This window comes from Acomys russatus, chromosome 12 (genome assembly GCF_903995435.1).
Source record: "Acomys russatus chromosome 12, mAcoRus1.1, whole genome shotgun sequence".
Lineage (NCBI taxonomy): Eukaryota > Metazoa > Chordata > Mammalia > Rodentia > Muridae > Acomys > Acomys russatus.
In genome coordinates, this window is record NC_067148.1 from 40,676,160 (window position 1) to 40,688,255 (window position 12,096).

Genomic DNA, 12,096 nt, shown 5'->3' on the forward strand with positions numbered 1-12,096 from the left:
CCAACTGACTGGGAAGTGTTGTTTTGTTAGGATAGTAAGTGGTGGGTGTGTGCTCTTGTTGCACATCTGAGTCCCCCTGAGGTGGTTGGAGCAGGCTGAGGCCATCCCAGGAATCAAGACTGATCTGTTCTGCATCTCATCTCATTGGTGTAGCTTCCATTCCCAAGTCACCTAATGGTCCTGGGTGGCTGCTGGTCTCTTCTGTACATTTTAGAAAGAACAAGCAAAAAGACAAAGAAGAAAAAGGCGCAAAGAACAGTTCTTACCTGAGAACAGGTCCTGAAAGCAACATTGGCCAATTGCTTGTTTGTGCTCTAATCCCATTGGCCGGGGCTCACTTTTGGGCCATGTACAGCTGGGGGATGGGATTCAAAAGCCCTGGAGAATGTTTGGGTTATCCTAGTAGTCAGGTGTCCAGATGAAACTCACTATAGATGCAGAGATGGTAGGAGGCAGGGATCACAGAGCTCCCTGTTGTTCACCTCATATTGGCCCACCAGCCTCACATCGATGTTTCCTGCCTCTGTGTCCTCTAGTTGCCCAGAAGATTGTTGCCACAAGGAAGAAGCAGCAGCTGTCTATAGGCCCCTGCAAATCCTTACCCAACTCTCCAAGCCACTCCTCTGTGTGTTCTGCCCAGGTGTCAGCCGTGCACATCAGCCAGGTACGCAGGGTGGTGTGGGAGGTGAGGCACAGAGTGAGCGCCAAGGAGGACTTGGTACAGGGAATGTTCACAGCCAGTGCCAAAGCTGTCATCGTCCCCCCACCCCCTTCTTTTTTCCAACTTTGTAAATAACAGCATGTCTGTAATTGACTTCCCATTTCCTTCAGAAGCTGCTGTGGCCAAGTGGGCTTTATGGGAGTTGATCTTTAATGTTCTCTCTGCACACTGCCTGCGTTATGAGGCATGTTGGCACAGGGTGGTGCCAGGTGTGTGCTGCTGTCTTCGCTGTTGATTGAAATCACTGGCTTTACTCTTGTCGGGTTTATAATGGGAAACAGTTGTGAGTAAATCTCACCAGCTAAGGAACACATTTATGCTTAGATCTGGGGTTAGCCTATAACCACCATCTCCTGTAGGACCCATGGAAGCTGGTAGTATCCCCTAACAACGTTTTGTTAAGTTATTAACTTGGAAGCAAAGTACTGTCACCAGGATCCACCCAGGACTGCGTTGAGGAGCTGGTGACTTGCTGGTCCTTGTTCTGCAGTTAGTCTTCCTTGGGCGAGTGTCCCATTGCAGGCACTCAGGTTGTTTGGGAGCCATTGCCTTGGCGAATTTACTCCTGGGGCTTTGGATGGGCCAGCCACATGCCTGAACACCTTTATGGTTGGTGTCTTTAACTTTTGAGTGGTCTAAAAACATTTTAGTTTAGTTCTCCGATTTGTGAGGTTAAATTAAGAATGGCCACTTGTTCTGCGTGGCCATTCCCTCTCTTCATTCCAGGAGGAGCAGCGAAATGACCGTAGGGCCATTTTAAACTGCATCTTCGTTTTCCAAAGGAAGAATAATTTTTTTTTCAATTCTTTTTCAAAGTTTGCTCACGTGGTAGCTCATATCTGTAGTTTCAGTAGTTTAGAGCCTGAGACAAGAGGATTATTTCAAGTCTAACGTGGGCTACATAGTGAGTTTTAGGGTCAGCCTGTGCAACACTGCAAGACTGGCTCAAGAAGCAGAAAGAAAATTTCAAGGTACATTATGGAGATCTCTGAGGTCTCTTTTCTCAGACAAAGCAACTCTTGCTCTGCTTCCAACAGCATTTGGTATTAGTAAACCTGGGCAGGTAAGGGAAGTTGATACCTTTTCTCACAGTTGCTATTTCATTGTTGCTTGCTATTTTTCTCACTGTGATCCTGTTTTTGGGTGGTTGTAATGCTGTTTCACTAACAGAATATTTTGTTTTGTTTTGTTTTGCTTTGTTTTATTCTTTTATTTTTTACAGACAAGTAATGGAGGTGGGAGTTTAAGTGACTACTCCTCCTCTGTCCCTTCGACCCCAAGCACCAGCCAGAAGGAGCTTCGGATCGACGTCCCTCCTACTGCCAACACTCCAACGCCTGTCCGGAAGCAGTCCAAGCGCAGGTCCAACCTATTCACGGTGAGTGTCAGTCCTGGAGACCAACCTCTCAATGTCACTGACATCTTAAGTCATACATCTGTCCCAGGGTCCAGTGATGTTTGCTGAATCCAAGCTAAACTAAGAGTCGCAATGCGCCATGGAGTCTGAGGAAATTGTGAGAAGCAAAGACTTGGGTCCTGAGCAGAGTGGGAAAATATCCCAGCAGGAACTGAGTGAGTGTGAATCCTGAGGAGTTTGTGCACAACCTTTACCCTCCCAGGGCTCTCATGGTCTCACATTAAAGACTTGTGTTAGATGCAGAGGGACAGTGGAGGTCTTGGGGAGTTGCCATTTGTATCTGGCCAATCACAAAGGCCTTATCCATAGCCCTGCTCACTTGCTGGTACCTGAGAACTGAAACAGAGGTGGGCATGGGGCTAGGACTTGCCTTTACTTCAGGATTGCAACCTCACCCCTCTGTCCATGGCTCTAGGCACTCCCTGCCACCGGCTTCTCTTAGACCTTCCTCAGAGTCCTTCAGGGCTGGAAATCTGAGCTTTGACATAGAAACTCTTGAGTCCAAGCTGGAACCAGCTATGCACACGTTTCCACCTCCTCGGGCTGATGGGTGCAGATACTCCCTGAACTACAGATGAAGCAAACATACTGTTTCCTGCCTCTTAATGCCCAGTAGACATCACCAGTCAATAATGGATGGCTTTGCAGTTGAGCCCAGAGCTTTTCTCTCCCCACCAGCTCTGCATAGTATATCTGCTTAAAGTCTGTGTAGATCAGTTGACCCTGGATGATGCTATTGACTGTCACAAGGACATTTCTTATTCCTATCTTGACCTAAAGGAGGTCTCCCAGGAGTAGCTAGAAGTTTATTGTCTGAGGTGGAACTGATGGTTTCATTCGATGGTGGCCACCTGATGTGGGTACCGTCCACATCTGTGGGTGCCTCACTCTTTCCCACCATGCCTGTGGCTATATCTGTGGTTAGGTCACTCATGCTCAGGTCTGCTGATGACAGCAGGTCCCCTTTGAGCCACCCTGTCCTTTCCTCTGCTACCTTGTATCCTGCAGTTCTGGCACACGGCTGGCAGCATGTTTGACCTTAGACAAAGCCCTGGACCTCTCTGATCTGGGAGCAGTTGCTATTCCGCAGTGGAGCTGTCTACTGAGAGCATTCCCTGGAGGGGCGGAGCAGCCTTAGTGGTATTATTTGTGGTTTTCTTGCTGCTGTTGAAGTCAGGAACATAGGCTGCTGTGATGTTCAGCCCAGGTAGATACTGGCCTGCTGGATGGTCTGGAGGGGTTGTTCTGTCTTACATGCAGTGCAGGTGACTGTCTGATACGCGTTAAGTAGTGCACGGATGGAAGGCGTTGTGCTATATAGTTCCTAGGACACACAGCCCCGGAGGTTACATAAGTGTCAGTTTCTAGTGGGATGGCCAGAGCAGGACCCTCAGTTGAGAAGGTGCCACCTCCCAAAACAGTATGCTCATTCACTTGTGACTCAATGGGCCACAAAGAAACCCAGTTACAGAAGCCACAGCTGGCTTCAGAGGCTCTGGGCGCCAAGAGTGTTGAGGAGTGGTGGATGAGGAGTCTTTGTACCCCACCACCGCACTGTAGGAATGGCTGTGAGAGGTCTCCTGGCTGGCTTCCTGCCTAGTCAGTGCACATTAACTTTGCTTTCCACCATATAAAGAAATAAACAAAAACCAGGACAAATCACAGAACTGTTTGTTAGGAGATTCTACTTCCTGTCTCCAAAAAGAGCTCAGGGCCTGAGTGGTTGACAAGTCACATGATGTGATGAGGATCTTAATTTTAAGACCTGAAGATGAAGAGGGGGAAACAGATATTGCTGACAATAGCTGTTCTTCGAGCTCTGCCTGTGCTCAGTGTCTAAGAGGCATGCTTGTGGCCAGAGCTGGCCACACTGAAAGGAAGCCACAGTGCTACTGGCGTTAAAGGGCAAGTGCAGGAGCTGTTACAAGCTGTTAAGCTCCCCGTGAACTGCACTGTAACCGAGGTGTCTTAAAGCACCTCAGGCTGTGTGGACTTGCTCTCTTCTCTTTAATGTCAGAGGACAGTTTAAAAATAAAGTATTGAATCTGGTTTCCCAGCTAGTGTTCATAGAACAGAATGTAGTGCTGCCTTAGTTTTGTGTTGTGGCTCTAAAGCATAAACTAGCTGAAATTCCAGCAAAGCCCCAGTGTCTTGGTTGTTCATTGGTTTGGCTTCAGCATGGGGCAGAGTGGTGGTGGAGGTGCTGGCAAGAATTTTCAGATAAAGGACTTAGAAACATCAGCTCCACTAGATGTCAGTGTCATACAAGCAGTGTGAGGAAGGAGCATTAATTCTGAAACCTAAGCAAATTAACAAGTCAGATTTTAATAGACAACAGTCCGACTCTATCTTTAAATCTGTCCAGTTTTGCAGTCTCCATCCTGTTGCTATGGGTGACTTTTGACTTACATTGCCAAAGCATGTGTGCATTTAGATCTGTCGACAGCTGTGCGGGAGGCAAACCATCTTAGTTAACTCTCCCTGCAGTCCAGAATGGAGATGTGCAGGTGGTGGGCACTGTCCATCTCTCTGTTAGCAAATCTGAAAATGCTGGAAGTGATCTGTATGCACACAGTTCTCCTCCTTACATGCCTTCTAAAGTGGTTCTGTGCCACACAGGGTTAACATCTTCAGCTCTCAAGTTTTTGTTTTTTGGGTTGTTGTTGTTTTGTTTTCTTTCTTTCTTTCTTTCTTTCTTTCTTTTCTTTTCTTTTTTTTCAAACATACAGGCTTAAACAAATAAATCCCATGTATTTTGTATGAAATTCCATAAGCTAAATCACTCTAGCTGTAGAAGGTCATACATTACTTTGCCAAGGCAATTATGCCTTACCAGTGAGAATTTAAATTGCATCATGTTTTGTTAATTTTTTTTTTATGTAAGGCCATTGCTTTGAGAAATGAAACAGTAGGAGACGGCCCGTTGGATGCCTACTTTAGAAATACAGGATTTAAAAAAAAAAAAAAAAACAGTTCATTTAATAGTCTGGTTTACGTGTAATAACAATGTTTTATTGAATGATTTTGTAATATGTAAGAATTAAAAAAGAAGAAACCCTACGTGCACTTTCTGTGACAATCATGAGATTGAGCAGTTTGCAGCTGCTTCGTGAGGTACCCAAGCTACCCTAGCCATCCCCCTGCCTGTGTTCCAGGCCTTGCTATTTACCTGAGCGGGTATAGTGTGTTGTCCGCATTCGGGTGTGTTAAGCTAGCAAGGCTCCCTAAGTTCTGTATGGTGGTGTTTTATGTCTTTCCAAGCTTTTACAGAATTGTGTCTTTGCGTGGTATTTTAAAAAGCTTACAGTGTGATGCTGATAGCATTAAACGGAGCTAAGCACACCAGTACTCAAAGATAATGCATAACCTGGCCCTACTCAGAGAAGCTCAGTGGAGAAGAAAAGACAGTGAAATCCACAGCATAAAAGATTCGACACTTGGTGCCTTGCGGAGAACAGGAGCCCCAAGCCTGGCATGGTGTGTTCTATCCGCTCCTGCCTGCCTGTTTGGAGCGAGGAGAGCAGGCTCTGTTTGATGGGCAGAGATGCCAGCAGCGGCTCTCTGCCCAGTATGCAAGGGACTGGCTGCCTCTGTGACTTTGTTTATCACACATAGGGAATTAGACATTTTCAAGTGAACTGGACACTCTGTCTCTTCCCTCTGTCTTCAGTGTCTGTGGGGCTCGGCAGTCCTTCTAAGCTTCAAGTCCCCAGGACCCGCACTGGGTATGGTAAAACCTGGTTCTGAAGAATGTGGCAGGCTGGATACAGCCGTGGCTACTGAGGGCTGCCAGCAGCACCTAATGAGCAGTGTTGGCAGAGAGGGGAGGATGTGCACCACTGAAGACTCTCAAAGTGGGCAGGAAAGCAAAGATACTTACCCAGGGAGTCAGAGGCACAGGGTTTTGTATCTAGTGGATTGGCTGTGGCTTAGTTCTCTTTTTGAGGCAGTGTGTAGGTGGCAATCACGAAGACCCAGCAGCTTGTTGGAGCTCTTTCCTTTAGTTTTATGGTACTCTCCACAGAAATCGTGTCTTCAGTGGTGGATTTCCTTTTTTCCAGTGGGTACCCTGAGTTTCCATCTCATGTGTCTCTGGGTGTGTGGTTGTATGGAGCGTGGCTTCTGTTTCTTTGCATGTTTGGAGCTGTGTGCTGTTGCTTCCCTCTTTCGTGGAATCTGGAATTCTGCTCTGAGAACATTGACTGGGGACAGATGCGCCGCCTCCAGGAAAATGTTCATTTTTTTTTTTAATGTTTGTTTTGTTAATTGTTCTGCTTAATGGAGAATAATGAAGATGGATTTTCAAATTTAGGTATTTAGAACTGATAAAGTTCCTAAAATACCCTCAATGCTCTCCTCCATTGATTCAGGATTTCTGAAGTATTGTCAGCCACGAGCTTTGGAACATATTTCCCAATTGGAAAGTTCCCTGGCCCGCCTTCGCACGAACTGACGATGGGGGAAAGAGTTGGCTGTGTACAGTCCGGCTGTGCGTTACTGAGAAGAGTAAAGAGTGAGGGGTTCCTATAGCATAGCTGAGGCCCATGATGAGGGCACCAAGGAGGCATTAGATAAATGCAGAAGTCCCTGCCATCAGCTAAGAGTGTGCTTTCTCACGTGCACTGCCACGTGGCAAAGTCAGTGCCTTTGAAGTGCCTAAGCTGAGTTGATAGCACACGCACCTTTCTCTGGGTCTTCTGTCTGAATTTTAGCGGTGACCTGGGCTGAAATCTTACATCTGTCCCATCAGCCCTTGCTTTTATTGTACCCCAGAGACTTGCCTTTTAGGATACTGTTTTAGAGGCATCGTCTGCTTCGTCCCACACCCTTTTGAATCTGAATTTCATTAGCTACTCCCAGCAGTACCGGACACCATCAAGTCTCTCCGTTTCATATATCATCTCAGATTTGAAAAGCACGGGAAAATGTTTCTCCATTTTCAATATTGCGTGAGTAATGTTCCCATTGAAAAGTAATGGAGTGAAGTTGTCACTTGTCAGCACAGTTATTAAGGAGGACGAGTCTCAGATCTTTCTCTCATAATAAAATAAATCTGTCAGACAATCACCGTGCTTACACTTGCTCATGCCAGCAGGAGACGGGACGTGGACGGTGGCTGGCGCTCCTGCAGCCTCCCCCAGGTGCCCTCCTCCCTGCACCTGCCAGCTACCGGGCAGTTCACATAACACCGACAATCCTTCCAAGATAATTGGCTCAGGAACCTGGCAAGCAAACAGTTGCTCGTTGGCTCCCTGAATGTTGACATTTTGTCAAAAAGAGATTTTCAGTTTTTTGCCTCCGTTATCTTCTTGCTGCAGTAGAGTGCTTTAACTTTGAAATTGTGGCTTTCTAGCCGTCCAGAAGCAAGAAAAGGAAACGCTGCTTCTTGCCCCTTGAAACGACTCATTGGGGGTATACCAGTAAGTCACACTGCTGAGTGGTTAATAGGTTTTTTAAATCATCCAGACATTAATTTAATCCATACATTTCTGTAGTGGGGCTTCCAGATAACCTTTGAGCCACCCAACCCCCTCTCTTCAGCTATGCTAACTGCAGCTCTAGAATGTGTTTTCTCGTTGGGCGTTGCTCCTGGACGGTCCATTGGTTTCTAGTAATTGCATTTTGAACTCTTTAAAAAAGAATTAAAAGATAATTTTGCAGTAGAAAAAGTCAGGGGGAAAGTTTAGAAAATTCTCTTTGGAGTGATGAGTCAGTGCAGATGAACTGCTGGGGGTGGCCGTTCTGAATCCTGTTGGCAGGGGCTCTACACGCTGGGGCAAGACCCGTCTGGCAGCCACAACCCTCGCCCAAATGCTAACTTTACTTTTGCTTTGCAGTCTAGGAAAGGGAGCGACCCAGACAAAGAGAAGAAAGGCCTGGAGAGCCGTGCGGACAGCATCGGGAGCGGGCGAGCCATCCCAATTAAACAGGTACACTTGTCCCCTTCCCAGCCTCACTGGAGACACACCTCGGCGCAGCCTGGGATGATGCTGGCTCAAGCACCAGGGTTTGTTTGATGTGCTCTGTTGATGAATGTAGAAGTCACTCACTTGACATCAATTAGAAGGGGTTCCTGTGAGTATTAAAATGGGATCATTAGAATAAGAAGAGGGAAATGCGACAACAGCTCTAATGAAGTGCGGTCTGCCCGCCTGCATATGGAGCCTGTTTCCATGCTGCACCAGCTTCAAAGGCTGCCTTTGTAGCGTGGCTTTGATTGGGCCGCTGGCCGCCAGGCGACAGGGGTAAATCAGATCGCTGTAGAAGAACCCCTTGTGATCACAGGAATAGCCTGACGTGGCCCTAATTTGCTCTTGCAGACGGACATCTGAACACTGTTTCAGGCTGGTCTGTAACAACGAGGCAATTAGTTGTAATAATCATAGCCGGCGTGTCAGCTGTGCGCTCTTGTTTGTAATTTGCTAATGAAGGGATTGTAACTTTGATTAGGTTCAGTTTCATTTAGACCTTATTATACACAGGAACATTTACAGCTGTAATGTGGGGCCTTAATTAAACTTCCCCATTACACAACAGGACTTGAATTCAAGCATTTGTTTTGGCCAATGTTGCTAGCCTGAAATGGGTTTTCATTAGCCCGGAAACCAGGTCCTAAATTACTTCACGTCTCTAAGCAAGACGCGCTGGAATTCACGTGTGACGTCTTTTTGCTGCTTCATTTCCAAAACAATAAGAATAAAGAGTTCAATCCCGCTCGGCAGCCCTGGAAATGCCATCTTTTTGGTTGATAAAGCCAATTGATTTAGAGTGTATTCTGTTTGTTGGGGGTGGGGCGGAGGGAGCATGAAATCTGTGGGCAGGAAATAGTTCTGCCTTCCACGGATGACACTGGTGGCCCGCTCATAGCTCTGGTTGGTTTAGAGCATCCGTTGACTCTTCTGGGGCTACCGCCCAGCTTCACTTGGTCTGTGCGAATGGGCGCTGGTTCCGGGGAGGGAATCTTTCGTGCAGACACAGTGGACTCACAGCAGTGGGGCAGGGTCCACCTGCATGCAGTTAATGGCTGCGGCCCTTGTGAGAGAGGCTGGAGCATTTCAGCCTGAAGATGTGGGAGCTCAGGAGCCACGGGGGATTTCTGAGAAGCAGAGACTGCTGCACTCCCACGTGCCAGCTGCAGGCCAGAGTGGCCTGTGTGCCTACAGGATAGTGTAAGCCTTTGACTCAGGGGAGGGAGACCTTAGAGGTGTCAGCCGAGGCTGTTGTGCCTCTGCGTAGGACCATCCTTACTGTACTTGGTGACAAATTTAGGGGCCATCTTGCAGCACCTTGAAGAAAAAAATTTTCACCTTCTACGTGTTTACAAAGAAGGCAAGAAGCCTTCCTGGTGATGGGTGGTGTTTTCCTTATAAACAGGTTCATTACTTCCGAGGGCCACGTACATAGCTGTTTACTCGTTTTGCTTATTTATTATAATCTAACTCCACATAAAGCCATTTTAGTGCATGATTTGTGTGTAGTGTTATTTCATGTAGAGTCATAAAAATTATGTAGCTATTTTTAATTTGAGGAACTGGTGCTTGGGACATTGAAGAAGATTGCTACTTAATGTACATCGTCTTCTGATTCCTGTCCACGCCTGGTTTGGGGAAGAGGCTTACTCTCCTAGCAAGAAACTCATAGTGAGCCAGCCAGGCCCTGGTGTAATCGGAGCCTCACTTAGTTTATTCCCTGCTCATTTTTGGGCAGGGACAGCTTCTCAAACTGAAATTTCAGTTTGCAAAGACAGGAGATGACCGTCTAATGTGAAATGGAGGCACCGCATTCCTTGGGGAAGCCTTTCTCTCTTGGGTGTTCATGATAGCCTTGTTGAAATGTGAATCGTGGTTTTCTTTTGACTCCTGAGTACAGGCAGCACTTGATTTCTTCTATTAGGTACCCCGCGTCAGGGGCTTACCTGGTCTGCTCCCAGTGAGGTGTGGACCTGGAGAAGTCTGTCTTGGAACGCTCGTGCCTCCTAGACAGTTCCACAGAGGGTTTTAACGTCCCAGCCAGGCTGCAACTTTTTGTCTGTGATGTTCCAGGTCCCCATGTCAGAGGCACCATGCATATTCTGAGTAAGGGCAATGTTGTTAGGGTGTCTGGGTAGTTACAGTGACCAGTGCTGCACTCTGTGTGTGCCCACATTTTCAAGACACGTGGATCGTTTGAGGTTAGCTACACTCCTTACTGTCCTCACTCTGCTTGTGGTAACCTCTGTATGGAAACATGAGGATTGCGCGGACGAAGCCTGAAGGGGGCAGTACCTGCCTAGAATTCTAAGAAGCCCATGGTGGAACATTCAAATGAGAGCTTATTATCTACGTGTTTTGATTATATAAAGAGTCCTGTTTAACCCCTAGCAGAGTGGGGACCATTAGGTTATGTTATCTCAAGTTAAATGCAAACAGGATGAACATTCAGGGCTAGGCAGCTGGGTACTACACATCTGTGCGCTGTCCACTGCACCGTGACAAGAACCCTCCAGTGCAAATTTAACAGTTTCAAAGAATTTTTTTTAATGTGTGTATGCCTGCATTAGTTTATATGCGCCATGTGCATGCAGGTACATGCAGAGGCCAGGAGGAGGTGGCATTGGAACCCCTGGAACTGGAGTTACAGGTAGTTGTGAGCCACCACATGTGGGTGCTGGAAACCAAACTTGGGCCCTCTGCAGGAGCATTAAGTGGATTTAGTCACTAAAGCCATCTCTTCAGCCCCAGGTTTCACAGGTGTTAAATTAAACACGGGAACCCTCACCTCACATAAGTATCTCATGCTATGTAGAGTATGTGTAAGGCTGTGCCTGTGTCAACACGTTTCTTCAGGGATGCTGCAGGGATATGCTGCTGTCCTCAGGGGAAAGCATTGCTGTTCATTTGCAACTGCTTACCCTGCCCGTGTCCCTCACGATCAGTCACGTCCTTGGTCTTCAGTGAATCCCAGTTGAAACTGCTGAGAGCCCCCATAGCTGCTGGACCAGCGGCCTCATGGCAAAGGAGTCACTTTGTGTTTTGGTCATTGCAGGCTTCTGTTCCTCCACAGAAATCGTGCAGGGGCTTAGGAGTTGAATGGGCCCATCTTGCATGCCTTGTGACCTCCCTCAGGCTTATACAGGTTGCCCATGTGTGTAAGTTGCCTTCCCCTGTTTAGCTTGTAGCAGGTAGGTGGCCAAGTCACCATCACCCATGACTTTATTCTTTTCCCTCTTATCCCAATCAAAGGTTCCTCAAGAATAAGGGATTGTTTCCTAGCTATAATCTCATGTCTTCAGGATCCCAGCCCAAGTCTTCTTTTGTCCTGTCTGGGTACCCAGAGCAGATGGATTTAGAGAGCCTGTCTCTTTTCTTACTAATAGGATAAGGTCTATTCGAGTAGATAGGAAAAAGCAAAGCAAGAAAAATAAAAGCCAGCGGCCCAGCTCAGCGGCCAGTGGGCTTGTCACGTATTAATTTTTCATCACTGTGGCAAGTTGTACATACATAATCACTTGATTGCAGTGGGAGTTAGGGAGCTCCTATGGTGTCATTTGCATAAATCTTGTTAAGTCAATGGCAGTTAATGAAGTACAAATGAGCCCGGAGAAGGTGACATGCAAATCGTGGGTGGCAGATGGGAGGTCTGTTTGGGGGACAGCAGCTGTGTACTCTCTTTTCTTCTCTCTCTTCAGCATTTTTTAATCTCTATATTTGAGTGCAGATACACAGCCCTAAGCCTCGGCCTCCTCCCCTTCCGTGGACTCCCAGCCAGGGCCTGATGCTCACGCTGAGAGTCAGGGATCGCAGGAGACACACACACACACACACACACACACACACACACACACACACACACACACACACACACACACACACACACGAGTAGGAGTGAGGTCACTTTAGCTCATCACACTTTCAAAATCGGATGTGCATTTCTGTGGGTGGGGACAAACAGCAACAAGCCTGTGCACAAGTCTCAGGTT

The 12,096-nt window shown here is 47.1% G+C and overlaps 1 protein-coding gene across 11 annotated transcripts in view; it reads left to right on the forward strand.

Moving 5' to 3' along the window:
* The window catches only part of Agap1 (ArfGAP with GTPase domain, ankyrin repeat and PH domain 1), a 430,070-nt gene that overhangs the window by 205,303 nt on the left and 212,671 nt on the right, over positions 1–12,096 (forward strand). For all 11 annotated transcript variants that reach the window (XM_051154307.1, XM_051154308.1, XM_051154309.1 and 8 more), the window contains 3 exons: positions 537–664; positions 1,944–2,099; positions 7,976–8,068. In XM_051154307.1, coding sequence (XP_051010264.1) covers positions 537–664; positions 1,944–2,099; positions 7,976–8,068 — 377 coding nt within the window. The remainder of the gene's footprint in view (positions 1–536; positions 665–1,943; positions 2,100–7,975; positions 8,069–12,096) is intronic.